Raw genomic sequence first — 17,439 nt, forward strand, 5'->3', positions numbered from 1 at the left:
CCCGTGCACGGCCAAACCTCGGGAGCAGCGTGCCGGTGCTTGCTCCTCCCGACAGCCTTCGGCCTCGACAAGCCGAGACCACCAACACACCTCGGAGCTGACGTGGGGCCCGCTCCCGGGAGCTGCCGCAGCCCCAGCCGCTCGCACCCTCCTGCAGCTACACGTTGGTGCGGGCAGAGCGCGGGGGTGTCCCGGCACCCCGGTAACAGCGGCGGCGCGGCACCGAGCTGCGCCCGGCCACGCTGCCCGGCACCGAGAGCACGGCGGGAGCAGGGCACCCTCGGTGCCCGCATTGTCGCCGCTGCGGCGGAGCGGGGGCACGCCGGCAGAGGGCGAGCGAGGCACCGGGCGGAGGGGGCGCTGCGAACGGGAACACCCGGGACCGCACGGCCCCGCCCCGGGCCCGCTTCCACCCTCATCCCGGACCGGACCGGATCGGACCGGACCGGATCGGATCGGATCGGATCGGATCGGACCGGACCGGACCGGACCGGACCGGATCGGACCGGATCGGATCGGATCGGATCGGATCGGACCGGACCGGATCGGATCGGACCGGACCGGACCGGACCGGATCGGATCGGATCGGACCGGACCGGACCGCGCCCGCCGCCCCGCCCGGCCCGGCCCGGCCCGGTCCTGCCCCTCCCGGCCCCGCGCCCGCCCCGCACTGCGCCGCCGGCCGTGCCGCCGCGCCATTGGCTGCTGCGCGCCGGGCGGCGCTGCCCATTGGCCCGGCGGCCGCGCGGCGGCGGCGGCGATTGGCGGGAGGCGCCGGGGGCGGGGCCCGGCGCGCCCGCCCCGCCGCAGCGCGGCCCGTTCCCGTCGCTGCCGGGCGGGTCCGCGGGCCCTGCGCGCCCATCCCGGCCGGACATGGCCGAGAGCGGCCCGGGGGCGGCCGCGCCGCGGGACGAGGCCGCGGAGGAGCCCGAGGGCGGCGGGCGGCGCTGGGGCGCTCAGCACGCCGGGGCCCGCGAGCTGGCCGAGCTCTACTCCCCAGGTGAGGCGGCGCGGGCGGGCGGGGCCCTCGGGCCGGGTGCTCGCGTGGCTCCCCAGCAGCCGTTCCCCTCGAGCCGCCTTCTCCCCGGCCCGGTTCTCCCGTGGCCGGCTCCCCTCGGGCCCGGGTCTCCCCCGCGCGGCTCGGGGCGGCCTGGAAGAGCGGGAAGCGGCGGCCCGGGGCCGGCGGCAGCGCGGGGCTCCGGGCGGGGCTGCGGCACGGGCCGGGCTGCGGCCGCAAGCGCCCGGGAGGGACGGTCCGCGCCCCGAACCCGGCAGCACACAGCCCCTCACCCTTCCCCTCGGGGCGCACGGGGCCGCTGGGGTCGCCACACGAGGCGGCAGCAGCGGTGAGGGGCCCTGCCCGCCCGGTGAGGGCCCTGCCGGCCCGGTGAGGGGCCCTGCCCGCCCGGTGAGGGCCCTGCCGGCCCGGTGAGGGGCCCTGCCCGCCCGGTGAGGGCCCTGCCGGCCCGGTGAGGGGCCCTGCCCGCCCGGTGACGGGCCCTGCCTCGCAGGCCCAGCACCGCACAACGGGCGCAGGGATGCTCCAGTTCCTCTTCTGCTCTTCCTGGAGCTTGGGACTCTCAAGCAGGCTTTAGTTTGTCGTTTGGGTGCTCAGTAAATGGCTGCTTGGCTGTGCTGTGGAAGTAATCGCAAAGTCCTTGTGAAGAAACCATCGTTTGTTTTTAGCTCACAGTGTGAGCGGTGCTGGCTGTTCCTGCCATTCCCAGTGAGTCCATTGTCTTGTGAAGAATTAGGGAAGATGTGTTTTCAGTGTCTTGTGGTTTCCTGCAGATCAGCTGAGCCCAGCTTGCACATCCAAGGCAATTCCTGCACAAGTAGGTGTTCTTACACAGAGCCATGTGATGATAAGAAATCCAAGGCCTTTGTTCGTTTGTGTGACTGGGGCAAGTCTACCCGTTTCAGTTTCTTTTGCTCCCCTCGGGCTTGCCTTGAGCAGGGCCTTTGTGGCACCCTTCAGCCACTGGGGCTGATTCCTGTGCTTTACACAGAAGCAGTCACTGCCTTAACCGCTGCTCTGGCTCATAAGGAAAAGGTTTTCCTCCCTGAAGAGCTTGCTGCCTTCTCGCTGGCTGTAGCACATGTGCAGTGATATACCAGGGGGCTGAGGATGTGTTAGATATGCAGGTTTCTTCTGGAATTGCATAAATAATTTACAAAAGCAATGCCAGAATATGTTTTACGGTGGAAGTGTATCATGTTCAGATGGTGAGTTCATAACAATGGGCCTTGCACTGAGCTGTGCACGGTGAACACGACAGGAATATTTCCCTGATTTCTTCAGGCACGTACCTCGTGGCTTTGGCAATTAATTCCTTCACAGAGTTGGGGTTTGAGTGCCCTTTAAACACAGGTTATCAGTGCTGACTCAGCTCCTTGCTTTGCCTTCCCAGTGCAGAGCTGAGGCTGCGATTTTGAGCCTGGCTATCTGGACAGCCACGCTGGCTCCCTGTGGGCAGCCTGCAGAGGTGTTTGCACACCTGAGCTCCGGGACTTGCCAGCCTCCTTTCCAGCACTCAGCTAATTGTTCCATGAGGATCTCCCCACTTAGCTCCTCTAATCAGGGTGTGGTTTTCTTATGAAGGAAGTGAGCGTTAATTAACTCTTACTTTCATTTCTCCAGGGATCTCTTTATGGAATCACCCACGCTGTGACCTGATGCTGCTGTCAAATATGGCTGTTCTTGTGTCTTAATTTAATTTTACTATTCTCTCATCTGCTACTGCAGAGAATGTTAATTTATATACCCATGGCTCTTCTAGAACGTCTAAAACTGACCTGTCAAAGTCTTTGTTCACACTTTCAAATATTGCCTTGTAGGCACGTTGGAGATAAGACTGATCCTGCATTTGTGTTCCTACTTTCCCTGCTCGTTGCGTGGTACAGTGAGAAGGAGGACTTGATTTAGCATTTAGGAGGAGAAATTTGATCAGGCATTAGGTCAGCAGAGAGGAGGAGTAGGACAGAAGCTGAACACATGCCAGGGCTGAGTGTGCCTCTGCTCCTGGGGGCACGAGCACCTCTCCTGTGCCCTCCCTGAGCCTTCCTTGTGCTCAGCTCTGCCTGAGGGACTGGGGAGGGGGCTGTGGGCTAACTGCTCCAGGGAGCCCTGGGCAAGAGGAGGCCGTGCTGGCTGATCCCTGGCACAGGCAGGGGCTGGCCTGGCAGCTCCTGAGGGCATTAAGAGCTGCCTGCAGCCCAGGCCCTTCTGGTGACAGCTCAGATCTTCTTGGCCTTGGGTATTAAAGGTCTGTTTCTGTGCCCTAATCCTGCAGGTTTCACCCTGAGTGTTCCCTGTGCTCTGCCTCGGTGCCTCGTGGGGATCCAGCAGTGAGGGGCAGGGAGCAGCTTTCTGTGCTAACCCCATACTGCAAGTGTCACCGTACTCTGATGTGCCTGTTCCCTTTTTAGAGGCAGTAAAGGATTTTTTTATAGAGGTACAAAGTGGTACAGCAAGGTGCAGGAGAGAATTTGTGCCAGTTCTTTCTCTTTTCTTGTTCTGTCCCTTGTCATCTCAGAGTGGCCGAGTTGCCAGCCTTTGCCTGGGAGCAGGAAGGCACAGACAAGACAACAGCTCAGGGAGAAGCTGCAGGGGAATACTTGTGACGTTACACAAGCCATTCCAGGGCCACCAAAATACAGAACAGTGCTTTTTCCTGTTAGTACAACAGCTTTATTTAAAGTCTCAGAGCTTGTAAATATTACAGATCACAAGGTGATTTAAATATGTTTGAGGCCAGAAATTTGTTCCCAGATTCAGCCCTTCCAGCAACACTGAATATTGGATGAAATGCAAATTGAGAAAAGATGTGACGTGGAGGAACTTTATGCCAGCAATCTCAGGGAGAGGGAAACTAGGACAGTGTGAGATGGTGTCTGATTTGGCCCTGTTAATTGGACCAGGGCAGAGGGAAGAGGGTAGTAGTGGCTTGAGGAAGAAGAATGTCATTTAAGAAAGTGTGTGCCCCTCCCATGGATAAATAGATTTCTGTTTCAGTTCCCTGTCAGACAAATGGAGCAAGTCATCCAGGCAGCAGAATGGTCTGTCTCTGTTATTTCAGCCTTCAAAATGTCCTCTCAGATAAAAGTAAAACATGCTTTTTCCCTTGTTCTTTCCAACAGGAAAGAGACTACAAGAATGGATCTCTGTCATCTTATGCTTCTCTCTGATCTGCTTCAATTTTTACAATCTCCTCTTCTACCTGCGGCTGGAGCACACGCCCTCGGTTCTCGTTGGGATTTGTAAGTAGGAGCTGTTCCCTGCCCTGCTCAAGGCAGGACTCTGGTGATGTGGGATCCTTTAGGCTTGGCTTGCTGTAGGAAAGGGACAGGGATATTTGTGTGTGAGCCTCTGAAACTCAGGCCATCAAAATGTGTTACTGCTTTGTCTTCACCTTTCGGTGGCTTCTCAGTCTCTCAGAGGGGAAGCTTTGATGTAGCTGAGCAAGTTTGGTGTTCTTGTGTGGTCACTGCAAGTGTAAGGACTACTGAAAAGGAAAAGAGCTGCCAAAATGGTCAGAGTTGGGAACAGAATACATTGCTCGACAAAAATATTCACAAGAACTTTCCAGAAAGCAAAAGCTCAAGGGAAATGTTATAAAAGGTGTTTGAGGCCTCAAACTGGCTTCATTCCTGGGGCTGCAGACTGAACACAAGAATTCTGGAGACTTGTGCTGTCATGTCAGGAGGTGATGTTTGGCCTTTATTATCCTGAATGGTGACTTTTTCCAGGAGTGTAAGAAAAGTTTATTTCGCCTCTTCTGTGGAGGAGAGGAAGAGCCAGTGAAGCATTCTGATAGAATGTTCAGCTCCTGTGCTTTAGGAAAATATAACTTTCCTATAAACTGTGTGAGGTGTGTTTTAGAAGAGAATGGTGCTTGTTCATCATCAGTGCTGTGCATTGCTAACGAGTGCCAACAAATCAAACCCCACCCAAAGCACTGCAGCGGGTTCAGGCAGAGGTACCTGACAGAATTCCTGCCAAAGCTGGACGTGGGGATTCCTGGTGTCTGTCAGAGGTTGTTGGGGCTGGGGGGAGCCGTGTCCCCCACTCTCGTGGCCCAATTCAGTGTTGCCTGCTGCCAGCTGCTGAGGTGGAGGTGTTGGGAGGAACGGAGGGAGCACGGCACGGGAGCTGCTCCTGGGGATGAGGGCAGATCCAGACAGCAATGATGGTTCACCTCTGCTGCAATCTGTCTGCAGCTGCCTTTCATCTCAAAGTTAATATTGATAAAAGCTGGAGTCCTCTGATATCCTGGTTACCAGTTTAACTGATAAAGCAGTCAATTCACTGATAGTATTATTTAAGTAGTAGTGAATGATTAAAGTAGCAGAATCTGGATTCTGTGTAAATAAAGTGGTGTGGAAATAATTGATAGTGTGTACAAAAATGAGTGCCATAAAATAGGAAGTGCTTCAGGCTATCTTGTTTTGTTGCCTTCAATACATTATTTCTCCAGGTGAAGTGTGAATGATGTCTGTAATTATTAGGTTTTATTGCACATTGTGCAAGTCATATCTGTAAAAGTCCTGATTCCTAAATACGTGAGCAGCTCCACAGGCACAGTTGGGAATCCTGAGTCACCTACAGGGTGAGGTGTGTTCCACTGACAGCTTCCCTCAGGCTTGGTTTGGAATATTGACCTTGAGCTGAAGTCATAAAACAAACATTCTGCTAATAAAGATGGAGCTCTAGATCCAGTTCCTGCCAGGTCTTTGGCAGTCTGTGCCAGTGGGCTGGATCTGTTCTGCACAGACCTGTTCCCTGCACGGGGACCCTCTGTGTGCTCTTATGTAAATACATATTTTCCTTTAGGAAATGAAGCACTTTGAACATTCTGCATCATTCCACTGAGCCTAAACCCTGGCTCTGTAATTAAAGCCATGTCATAGCTTCTTTCTTTGTGCCTTTAGAGGCACACAGAACTGTACCACCAGCAGAGCTGTAAATGCCTTAACCTGGAGATTCTCTGGACAGAGGAGATCTGCCCCTGCTGGGCTGGCAGTCAGGCAGCCCTCCCTGTGTCCCTCCCTGCCTGCTGTGCCAGGGTGGCATGCAGGTCTCCTGGCCCTGCTGAGTCACTCGGGGCCTGCAGGGAGCCAGCACTGAGGGGACACCTTGCTTCAGAGCAGCTCAGGCTGTGTCATGTCCTGCTGACTCAAGATGAGCTTGCTGGACAGGAAGAGCCACAGGGCTCTCTTGTCTTCTCTGGTTTAGCAGAGATGAGACAATTTCCTTCCCTCCTCACCATAAGAAAAAAAAAAGAGTGGGCAGAGGATGGATTTCTGCTGGGGCTTGTGCTAACTCCAGCCGTGCCCTGCTCTGGATATCCTCAGCTGCTGGGCAGCCATGGAGCTGTTCCTCTCTGAAGCTGAGAGCTGTGCAGATCTGAGTTTGGTGTTTCATTTGCATGCACACAAGCACCCAGTGAAGTCAGGCAGCCCTGGCTGGGAATGGGGCTGTGGGGGAGCTGGAACACCCCCGTGTTTCCCACTGCAGCAGGACAACGTCCCAGCAGTGCCACAGAACCAGGGCAGCCTCTGCCGCTGTAATTGAGGGTTGGTAGTGCCAGGGACAAGGCTGGCAGAGGGATTATTGTGTGGTAAGCAGAAAAGCCTCACCAAGACATGGAATATCAGGCTTGAAATGCCCTCATACCTTCACGTGAGCTTGTGGTGTCCAGCATATTCACTGTACATGAGCTGAGTATATGGTTCATATATTAATAACATCTAGATAAAAAGTTTGGCAAGTTACAGCATGAATCTTGGTTTTCATTTTCCTCTCCTTCCTCCTATTTTTGTATAGGGTTTTAAATCCCTTTTTTCCAAGTTGGTTGACTTGTTTCAGGCATGTGACTGTTATCTGCAGCTACATTTGTTCATGACAGGGACTGTTCATTGCAGTCATACAAAAAAAGAAGAGTTAACTTTGTGTTGTAACCTGTTTATATTCCTAGGAACTGCCCCACATAGGGCAGATATCCTTAGGAACATCTTGTGACATGATACAAGTTACAATTAATTATTGCTCTCTTGAAAGATAGGCAACTGATTTTTTTTAACCCATTTGAGGTACATGTTTCAGTATTGCAGAGGCTGTGGGTTAGCCAGAGAGAGCACTCAGGAAGAAATCACTTAGTGCAGTTTCAAAATAGAAACTGGATCTCATCAAGGCCCAGAACCTCTTTGTTTCCAGCTCCAGCAGCTCTGCAGGGCTGTCCATGGTCAGCTGCATTGCAGAGCAGATGTGAGTGTGTAACACATGAAAGCTGTGGCACATATGGGTGAAAAAACACTGCAGAGACATCTGGGCTGGCTGAACTGAGTGCTGGGCATGTGGCTCAGGTGTCCACACCCTGCTGCCTCTCAGCTCCAAGAGTGGCACTTGATCTTGGATTTATTATGTGCATTAAAATGAGTTTCCACCTGAAATTTTGTTCTAAAAGGCTCTTGAAATTACACCAGAGATCTCAGCTAGCAAAGGAGAATGATCCTTTACTTCAGTGCTGGTCCAAGTTGGTCCTTTGTCACCTGCTGTCTCACCCACCTGAAGTAACCATCTTGGTAGCTGTGGGTAACTTTGAGTTTCCATTCTCAGCTGCATCATCCCTTAAAGAGGGCAACTCCACAGGCTGTGATTACAGAGATGGAGCTCTGGTTCTGTTCCCAGCAGATCCCTTTGTGTTGCAGCAGCAGGGTTTGTGTGGTGTCTGCTGTGGATCCCTTGGGCAGAGCCGGGGTGGTGCCCCTGGAGCCCTGCCTGGTGGGGCACCAGGAGGAGGAGGAGGAGGGTGTTGCTCCTGGAAGTGAAGTGACCTGGCACAGTTATTGCTGGTTTGGCCTCAGCAGGTGATGCTGCACCATGGTCTGTTCCTCCCTGGGACTGGGGGCACTCCTTGGCTGCTCAGCTCCTGCCCTGGCACTGCTGGGGGCACGGCCCCATCTGTGTCCCCAGGGCCGTGCCAGGGGACAAAGGCAGCTCTGTCTGCCTCCCAGTTGTCGGGGGCTCTCTTAAAGTCCCAGCAGAGTTTGGCTGGAGGATTAAGTTTATCAGGTGGTGATTCTGAGCCGAGCTTTTGTAGGTGAGTGTTTGCTTTAAGCTCTGCTGCTGTTCAGCCCTGCAGGGGACAGGACCCCGATTCTTGGGGACCTCCTTTCACTGCAGGGGCTGGTGGGGGTGTGCTGTGCTCCAGGGGCATTGCTGAGGCAGGGCATTGGTCCAGGGCATTCCCAGAGCAGGGCCAGCCCCCAGGAGAGGTGTCTGCTCTGTGGGTGGTGCCAGGCTGCCCGGGGAGTGCCGCTGTGACAGAGCCAGGCTGTTGGTGGCCCTGGAGGGCGGGTTCTGCAGACAGGGCTTTTGGCAGCCCTGTTACACTGTGATACAACTGCTGGAGTGATGCCTTTCTGTCCCAGCCCTGCTTGTGGGCACCCTCAGCTCCAGTTCTGACTGAAAGTTCCTTTGCTTTATTAGCCAAATTTATGAACTCTTCTTTTTTTCTCTTTCAAGTAGCTGCAGTTTATACTTATTGAAATGTCCAGGGATTATAACCTTAGCCTTGTAACTTGCCATAATATCAAACCCCTCCCTTCTCTGTACTGAAAGAGACTAAATGGGGACTGCAGGTGACTAAGGCATTTTATTTTCATTAGCATATAAGTGACAAACAACTGCTACTTTGGCATATTGATATTTAGACAACAAGATATTTGTGTGTGAAGTTAGCCACGCTGACCCTTCAATGCTGCTCAACCAGTTCCTGCAGTCACCCATTAAGCACGACTGTGCTCTCAGTGGTGTTACACAATAGCATCAAGTCATTAAATAACATCTTATCCTGGTTTCTTCCTCTCCAGAGACTCTAACTTTTACCATAAGTATGAAACTTTGTATACTTTGATGTAAGACTTCCAGGTTACAATTTGCTCATTCTATCTACGCGAAGACAAGCTCACATTGGGCTCAGAAAGTCCTGCTGAAGTACAGCTTTTAATGGTAAATGTGCACAGCAGTTTTGTCTCTCAGAGCTCCTGTGGGGCCCCAGGAGCAGCCTGGCCACGGGAAGTGGTTTGAGAGTCACCCACAGGAGCAGAGCCTGCAGGTTGTCTCAGTTTGGGTGAAGCAGGGAGGAGGTGGAGAGGGGCCTTTCCTGGGTCACAAACCCTGCACATTCCCTGCTTTCTGAGCTGCACAGAGCCGCCCTGTGTCCGTGGTGTGTTTGGGGCAGTGGCTTGTCCAGCTGCATGTCCTGCTCTGGGGAGGGACACCTGGTCTAGTGCCTGGGAGGTGCCCACACAGAGGATGACAGGTGTGGGGAAATGGGACAGAGCAGCATTTCCAGCAAGTGTGTGTGGCAGTCCAGGGTTTGCTTGGGTACTGCTTGGAGTCCATTTGTGCACCCTTGGGTTCCATGTGGGCTGGGCTGCCTTCCTTCCTCCTTGTTCTGCAGTCTACTTGCAAACCAAAAAATCCCAGTGTTCTGAGCAAGTCCTGCAGTTCCTGTCCTTCTGCCCTCCTGTGTGCTCTGAGCATGGCCTCCTCCTCGGGGATAACCCCTGGATGGGCCAATCCTCACCCCTCTCTCAGTGAGCTGGAGGAAAGCTCGTGTGTGTGGGTCAGGACTTCCCTGATGCTGCACTGAGCTGGCTTCTGGTGAGTGTTGAATCCACCCTTTGCAGTTCTACACCTGAGCTGGGGTTATCTTGCTTTTTCTGGGTGTGTGGTTAACATTTCACCCGTGCTGAGGGCTGTCAGTCTGCTCTCACCCTCCCAGCCTTGGTGACAGAGCATCGAGATCTTCTGCCACCTGTGAGCAGCAGCTGAGCTCCTGTGCCTTGGTGCCACCATGCTCAGTGAAGGCAGTGCTGGGTGTGTGAGGGTGCCCAGCTCGTCAGTGGATGTGCCCTCTGAGGCACAGGACACACACCAAGTGCCACCATGGTCGGTGAAGGCAGTGCTGGGTGTGTGAGGGTGCCCAGCTCGTCAGTGGATGTGCCCTCTGAGGCACAGGACACACACCAAGTGCCACCATGCTCAGTGAAGGCAGTGCTGGGTGTGTGAGGGTGCCCAGCTCGTCAGTGGATGTGCCCTCTGAGGCACAGGACACACACCAAGTGCCACCATGCTCAGTGAAGGCAGTGCTGGGTGTGTGAGGGTGCCCAGCTCGTCAGTGGATGTGCCCTCTGAGGCACAGGACACACACCAAGTGCCACCATGCTCAGTGAAGGCAGTGCTGGGTGTGTGAGGGTGCCCAGCTCGTCAGTGGATGTGCCCTCTGAGGCACAGGACACACACCAAGTGCCACCATGCTCAGTGAAGGCAGTGCTGGGTGTGTGAGGGTGCCCAGCTCGTCAGTGGATGTGCCCTCTGAGGCACAGGACACACACCAAGTGCCACCATGCTCAGTGAAGGCAGTGCTGGGTGTGTGAGGGTGCCCAGCTCGTCAGTGGATGTGCCCTCTGAGGCTCAGGACACACACCAAGTGCCACCATGCTCAGTGAAGGCAGTGCTGGGTGTGTGAGGGTGCTGAGCCCAGCTCATCAGTGGATGTGCCCTCTGAGGCACAGGACACACACCAAGTGCCACCACGCTGCTTCTGGGGAGCCTCAGCACAGCTCTTGCTCTTACTGCGACTCCCCCTCCACGAGCACACCCTGCTGCAGTACAGCTGGAACAAGATTGCTGTGAGTTAGGTTTTTTCCCAATTGCTCAGGTGTAATGCACTGCTCCAGGCACCCTCAACTCTTCCCTTTACCAGCTGACATCCAGACAACACGAGGAGCATCTATTGAGCTGTCAGTATTTTGCCTCAATTTGTGTTGCTGCTCCTGCAGTTGTTTCACTGGGATGATGCAGCAGCTGGAGGCGAGGCAGGCTAAAGGGGGCATTACCTCAGCGACAATGGCATTTGAGTTGTTGCAAAGAGAAGTGTTGTTTGGATATCTCCCCCTGAACGAGGGCTGCCTGCCCTTTCAGCTGTAGGAGCAGAGCTGAACGCTATTGTGTCCCAGCCACTCCTGCTCTAGCCTGTGTGTGGTCTGAAAGAACAAATGCACAGAATCTACTGCTGAGAAAATAAGCTGTCTTCAGTGTAATAAGGGGTAGATAAAGAATGAAGTGTCTCCTGCTGCATTTAAGAGTTTGGGCCAACTGGATAACAGATTCAACAGCAGGGGCTGATTTATAATAGGGGAGGAGCTTTTTTATTTCTTCTCCTTTCTGAAAATGAAAGGTGAGGGGAAGGACTGCAGAGGTAAGGGGTCAGCTAAGCAAAAGGTACCCACTAGAGAAGGTATTTCTGTTCTGTAGGAGATGGGCTAAACACAAATACAGATTTAGTGAAGATTGCTACTGTCCAAATGGTGTCTTGCTAACCTGTTGCCTGACTGTATGTTTATTCAGACTGGGTAGATCTCATGTGGTTGTAAATATCAAAGTTAGAGCAGATAAACAAGTGAACTCCTGAATAAGATGTGACTGAGTCAGTAAAAATGCTGTGTTTGTGTGACTCTCTCTCTCTCATTCAAGTTGCAGGAGTTATTACGGCCGACTTCCTCTCAGGACTGTTCCACTGGGGAGCAGATACCTGGGGATCTGTGGAGCTGCCCATCGTTGGAAAGGTGGGACATTGTTGTTCCTAAGCTGAGAGAGCTCTGGAGTGCCTCCTGCAGCACTGCCAGTGCCCCCAGCTGAGCTGGGCTCTGTGCCACACGCAGCCAGGGCAGCCTGGCTCTGCAGGGCAGGGCTGTGTTTGCACTGCGGGCACACGTGTGAGGTGGCACTGCTCCATTGTCACCTGCCTCGAGGCTGGCAGCCTTGCATCCCAGTGCTTGCAGACCCTTCAGGCTCTTGGGAACAGCCTGTGGCAGCACACTGCTGGACCCTGGCTGGGCACCGTGCATGTTCAGAAGGGCAGGAGCACAGATTTGGGGAGTTGTCCCTGCAGCTGAACTCCCAAAAATTTGTGAAACATGAGGCTGCTCCAGGAAGAATCTTGCCATTTCCCTCTTCTATGAGCCCCTGTTGTAACTCAGTAGTATTAGAATGGTGGTGACTGAAGATTTAATTTGATATGTCGTATACACCTGCAGCTACAAATGCCAGGTGCTTAGTGGAAGGTGCACTGGCTTCTGTAGTAGGCAACAATCTGTTTTCTTAATTAAATTTCTTAATAGCTACCATTAATTACTCCTCACAGTGCAATATTAGAAGGATCATTATTTATGTTTTCAAAAGTGGGCTATTCCTTGTTATTATCCAGAGTTACATGAACTACAACAGCAGAATTAAAACTGTTGAATTTGGCTTTTTTGTTCACCTTCAATGGACTCAGTAATCTTGAACCCCTGTATCTCTGGACCACAGTTTAATTAACTTTTAAAAACCCTTCTGCTAGAGACTCTGCACTAAATAACCATGAGCTGAGGCTGCTCAGGACACCTTTGCACAGGCTGGACATGCTGCAAGTGTTAAAGGCAAATCAGTGACTGTGTCCCACACAGCAAAACAATTGCCCTGTGTGTTCAGACGTGGTTGCTGCTCCTCGAGGTGACTTCTGTATAGTCTGTTTGTCTTCCACTGCTTTGTCCAGTCACTTCATTTGCATTTAGTCTGTTAGTGCTGGCATCTGTAGCCCATAAATATGTTAGACTGAATCCTAATTTTTAGTGGGCTTTTTCCCTTGGTTGATTCTGCTTAGCAAGTGAATTTCACAGGGTTATTTTGCCTGGGAAATTAGGGTGATGCTTTGTTTTTAAGATTACATACTAAAGGTCCTAAGTGAAAATTTAGAAGAAGAAAACTGAAAAGCAAGGAAAACCTGGATTTGTGTGTGGGAACTGAATTGCCTTGCAAATGTAAATCAAATGATCTGAAGAGTCATCATGACAGAAGTTTGAATCCCATTTACATGCTTGGTACTATGGAACTCTCTTCAATTCAGTCATCAGATCTGAGTGTATGAGAGAGTTTGTTTGGGTTATTTTTTGCAATATTTTTCTTTTCCAAGACCATTACTGAGTGTGGTATTGTGTCTATCCAATTGTTTTCCCAGGCTTTCATCAGACCCTTTAGGGAACACCACATTGACCCCACAGCAATCACCAGACATGATTTCATAGAGACCAATGGAGACAACTGCTTCATGACACTGGTCCCCTTGGCAAACATGGCATACAAATTTGTTTCCTTTTCCCCAGGTAAGCTGGTACTCCTGACTGCTGTGGACTTAGTGTTCTTGTTGCTATTGAATGAACATTTGTCCGTGTGAAGTTTGGAGGAATCCATGGATGTGACAGGACAAGAAATAGCTGCTGGAAGCATGGTGCTCCTGGCAGGAGGGAGGGGAACTCTCCTTTGGGGTGTGGTGCAGAAGGTGGCACAGTGAGGTTCTCTAGCTCAGCAGAGAATCTGGGGCTGGGGAGTTGTGCAAGGAAGATTAGAAGTTATGCTAAAAATTTTTCTTATAAGAGGGACCAAGCTGTGAACATCTGGGGGAACTCATTGTTCCAAAGTGTGTAACACAAAACAATGCTTCATCTCTGTGCACAAGTACTTTATGTGCAAACCAGTCAAGAACTAAAGGATCAAATTAATTTTATAGATGGTAAACTCAATTTGACTGGCTGTTTATGGTGTGTTGACAGATTCTGGCACTTCCCAGCCTGTCTTGTGACATTTGGGAATTGCTCATGGCTCACTGGCTCTTGTGACACTTCTGCCAGAGCAGCTTTGGCGAGGCCTTTGTCAGCTCCTGCAGCAGCAGGACGCTGTCCTGGCAGGAGTGTGCCTTCCATAGCTGCTGTCCCACTGTTTTGCAGAGGCACTGTGTGAGAGCTGTCCCTGGGACTGTTACGTGTTTGCCCTCATCATCTTCATCACCATGACGAACCAGATCCACAAGTGGTCCCACACGTACTTTGGCCTTCCACGCTGGGTCGTGTTCCTGCAGGACTGGCACATCATCCTGCCCCGGAAGCACCACAGGATCCACCACGTGTCCCCACACGAGACCTACTTCTGCATCACCACGGGTACTGCCCCGCTGCAGGGACAGCATGGGACAGCTGCAGAGCCCTGCAGCCACCCCTGCCCTCACAGGCTCTGGGGGAGCTGCACTTGGGTTTTTGCATCAGGAGGGTGGGGGAAGGTTTGTGATCAGCTGCAGGAGCTCGGAGCCTGAGGGAGCAGTCAGTGGTGCTGAGATCTGATTGCCCGGGGTCTCAGTGAGCTCAGGCCACTAATGGGGCTTGTTCACTAAAGCTGCTGTTCCTTCAAAAGAGCAGAATGACTGCAGCTGCTCTGGAATGCTCATTTCTGAAAGCCAGGCTTCTGGATTGTCAGCATCCACTCATTCTGACTCAGAGGTTTGCAGAAAGCTTTAGCATTCTTTTATATCTGTACAGGTGGGAATGCTCAGTCACCAGTGTTGCACAACCCTAAATAAGTTATCAAGTTAATCAGACAGCTGGAAATAAACCACTCTGGTTCTTCATTGTCATTGGCTTCGACAAACGGTTCATGTGGGTTTTGAAACCTCTGCCAAGAAAAAAATCTAATTCTCATTAGCAGAATGTCATGTAGAAACATGGTACAATTAAGAAGCCTGACTTGACAGATGGTAGCAAAAATCTTGCCACCCAAGGAGCTATTTTTAAGTCCTACTATGTCCTGAGAGTTTAAGCCTGACCATTATTAGCAGTATTGGGCTGGTTGCTTTTTTTTTCTCATTAAAAAGCACTGAACTTTGGATGCTATGACAAACTAATCCTCTTTTTCCTTTGCAATCCCTTAGGTTGGCTGAATTATCCGTTAGAGAAGATAAGATTTTGGAGATGTTTGGAGAACATCATCCAAGGACTTACTGGGGAGAAGCCAAGAGCAGATGACATGAAATGGGCTCAGAAAATCAAGTAACTTCTGCCAGCCTTCTGCAATCCTTAACTTGTTGCCAATGTTGTTTTTAAAAGAAAAAAAAAAATAAAGCCATCAGCCAAATTCAAGACCTGCAAAGAAATAACAGACTCTAAAGCACAAACTAAAAAGTGCTAACACAGACTGCAATGAAAAGAACTAATTCTTAAAACAATACTTGAAATGAAGATGATTACTCTCACTGAGCACCTTTTTGTGTAGCCATGTCTGCTTACACCTTAGACCTGCTTCGTCGCTGTGTCCGTGAGGGTCCGGGCACCCGCAGCAGCGCGGGCGCGCCGGCCGTGGGCGCAGGAGGCCTGTGTTGTATCAACATTGCTGAGCCTGCCCCGACTGCGTGCTGCCAGACCTGCAGGAGAGCGGTGCCAGCTCTGTCACTTGGTGTTGGAGTGCAAGGGCAGTGGGGGGAGCAGTGGAAGCTGTGAAATCATGACTGCTCGATGCACTCGGTGATGATCCACGCTCTGCTCTGTCTTCACTATCATGTTCAAGCTGATTGATGTCCTGTGGAACAGACTTGGAGACTCCCGCTCCTCCAGGGGCCACCAATCCTCAAGTGTCTTCAGTTTCCCTTAAAACAAAATTGTTCTACTCTCCACATGGAATTTCTGCATAAGCCTTCAACTTCAGGAGCCTCTGAGGAGAGGGAGGGCACCCTACAACATGTGTCTGTTCGTGTGGAGTGCTCACTGCTGAGTCTTCTATTAAGTGTTTCCTACCCTGACAATAAATGTTTGAAATAGTTCTAGCATTGGGCACACTGCAAATAGCTGTATTCAAGAGCTCAAGGTATCAAACTCGTAATGTTAGAAGGGAAATGTCAATGACTGGTGTTTCGTTCTTTTTATTTTTTTAAGGTGCTTGCTTGTTTCTGTAAATAATATAAAGCCTTAATCTCTTCTGGTGTAATGGAATAATATTTTAATGTGATGTTTGAATGTATATAATATATTTATAACAAAGCAGTTGGATAATACTAATCACGTTCAAGTCTTGTTGCTGTTTTTCATTGCTGCACTGGCAGCACTTAGTGCAAGAGCTGCATTGGTGGTTGCACAGCACCTCGTGCAGTGCCACACCTGAGACCCCTGGCAGCCTGTCACACTTGTTTGGGTTGGAGTGATCATCTGGCACTGTGTTAGACCAGACTTGTGCACCTTTCAAGCAGTGTAAGTAACTCATTCTGCTCTGGATGCAAAGGAGTAACCCCAGCTGAACTGGGGTGAAGAAGTTTCCCTAAGAACATCCAGCAGGCACTTCATCAAGTCAATGTGCTTTGGATCTTGTTCAGTTCTTTCTTGCCTGACTGAAAGCTTAGTGATGATCACATGTAAGGCGTGTTCCTTCCTCTAGCTGGAAATTGTGTTCAATTTGAGCTGCCTCTTCCTGAAGAGCAGGGTGAGAGGGCTTTGAGTCACAGGCTTAGACTGACTTTGATCTCCACTCCTTCATCCATCCTTCATCCATGGATGCTGCATGAGCTGGGACCTGGCAGCTCTGCTTCAGTGGGAGTGCTGAGCTGGGTTCTGCAGATTAACATCACAGCTGGGACCTTGGCCACAAAATCTCTCATGTAAGTGTTCAGGCCCTCGGAGAGCTTTATGCCATTACATGGAACTCTCTTCTGTTCCCATTGCCACAGTCACCACCAGGTCTCTGTGCACCTCTGACATTAAAGAATTCTTCACTTCAGCAGGAGTCCCAAACTGCCTTCAGCTGATTCTGGAGAGCCCTGGGCAGAGCTGGCTGGATGCTCAGGGCTCAGCCTGGGTCCTCGGAGAGCTCTTCACTGCAGGTGTAAATGCCAAGTGAGTGCAGTGGATGGAACAATGGATTTGGGACCCAGAAATCACAGAATTTGTACTTGCAAAGTGCTGTTCAAGGCATTGCTGGTGCCTTACTGGAAACAAATCTGAGCTACTCACACTGCTGCTGCTGGGACTGTTTATCTGTTAATCTTGCTTAATTGTGAGAAACTGGGCCAGAGTTAATCTGCAGATGCATTTCCCACGTGGATGCTGTGCTGGCTCCTGGGGCAGCCCTGCTCTGTGACCCACACCCGACGTGCCTGCAGCTCCCAAGGTCCTGTCCCACCCCTTCAGAGACCTGGATGCTCCCACAAAATCAGTGTGGCAATTCTGGAGCAAAAGGCTGCGTGGATCCTTCTTAACAGCTGTAAATCTGGCTTAAGAAAATGTGTCTTAAGTTGATCAGGAATAGATTAGAGCTGAGGCAGAATGAGGCACTCCTGTTAAACTCCTCAGGGATGGATGGCCTGCATTGCAGTTCAGTGCTTCTATAAGCTTTGGTTTCAGTCTCACTCCATGGAGAACTATGGCCAGGAGAGCCTTGGAGAGCAGCTGTGATCCCTCACTGCATCCCAGGAGCAGGAGAGATCCCTGCACCCATCCCAGGAGCAGGAGAGATCCCTGCACCCATCCCAGGAGCAGGAGAGATCCCTGCACCCATCCCAGGAGCAGGAGAGATCC

At 51.8% G+C, this 17,439-nt stretch overlaps 1 protein-coding gene across 2 annotated transcripts; it reads left to right on the forward strand.

The window, feature by feature from the left end:
- The first annotated feature begins 782 nt into the window (after positions 1–782).
- On the forward strand, positions 783–15,136 carry PEDS1 (plasmanylethanolamine desaturase 1). Of its 2 annotated transcripts, none has more exons than XM_064391997.1 (6): positions 783–1,000; positions 4,141–4,260; positions 11,546–11,637; positions 13,071–13,215; positions 13,837–14,049; positions 14,811–15,136. In XM_064391997.1, the coding sequence occupies exons 1-6, from the start codon at positions 874–876 to the stop codon at positions 14,930–14,932; spliced, it is 819 nt and encodes a 272-aa protein (XP_064248067.1). In that variant the 5' UTR covers positions 783–873; the 3' UTR covers positions 14,933–15,136. The 2 variants fall into 2 exon arrangements, with proteins under 2 accessions (XP_064248067.1, XP_064248066.1); XM_064391996.1 differs by lacking the exon at positions 783–1,000 and adding an exon at positions 1,587–1,835.
- The last annotated feature ends 2,303 nt before the right edge of the window (positions 15,137–17,439 follow it).

Source organism: Passer domesticus, chromosome 16 (genome assembly GCF_036417665.1).
Source record: "Passer domesticus isolate bPasDom1 chromosome 16, bPasDom1.hap1, whole genome shotgun sequence".
NCBI lineage: Eukaryota > Metazoa > Chordata > Aves > Passeriformes > Passeridae > Passer > Passer domesticus.

Coding starts and splice junctions, on each gene's coding strand:
- PEDS1 (XM_064391996.1), top strand. CDS start 1,619: ATGGCTGCTTGGCTGTGCTGTGGAAGTAATCGCAAAGTCCTTGTGAAG. Junction 4,261..11,545: donor CTCGGTTCTCGTTGGGATTT/GTAAGTAGGAGC, acceptor CTCTCATTCAAG/TTGCAGGAGTTATTACGGCC. Junction 14,050..14,810: donor CTACTTCTGCATCACCACGG/GTACTGCCCCGC, acceptor GCAATCCCTTAG/GTTGGCTGAATTATCCGTTA.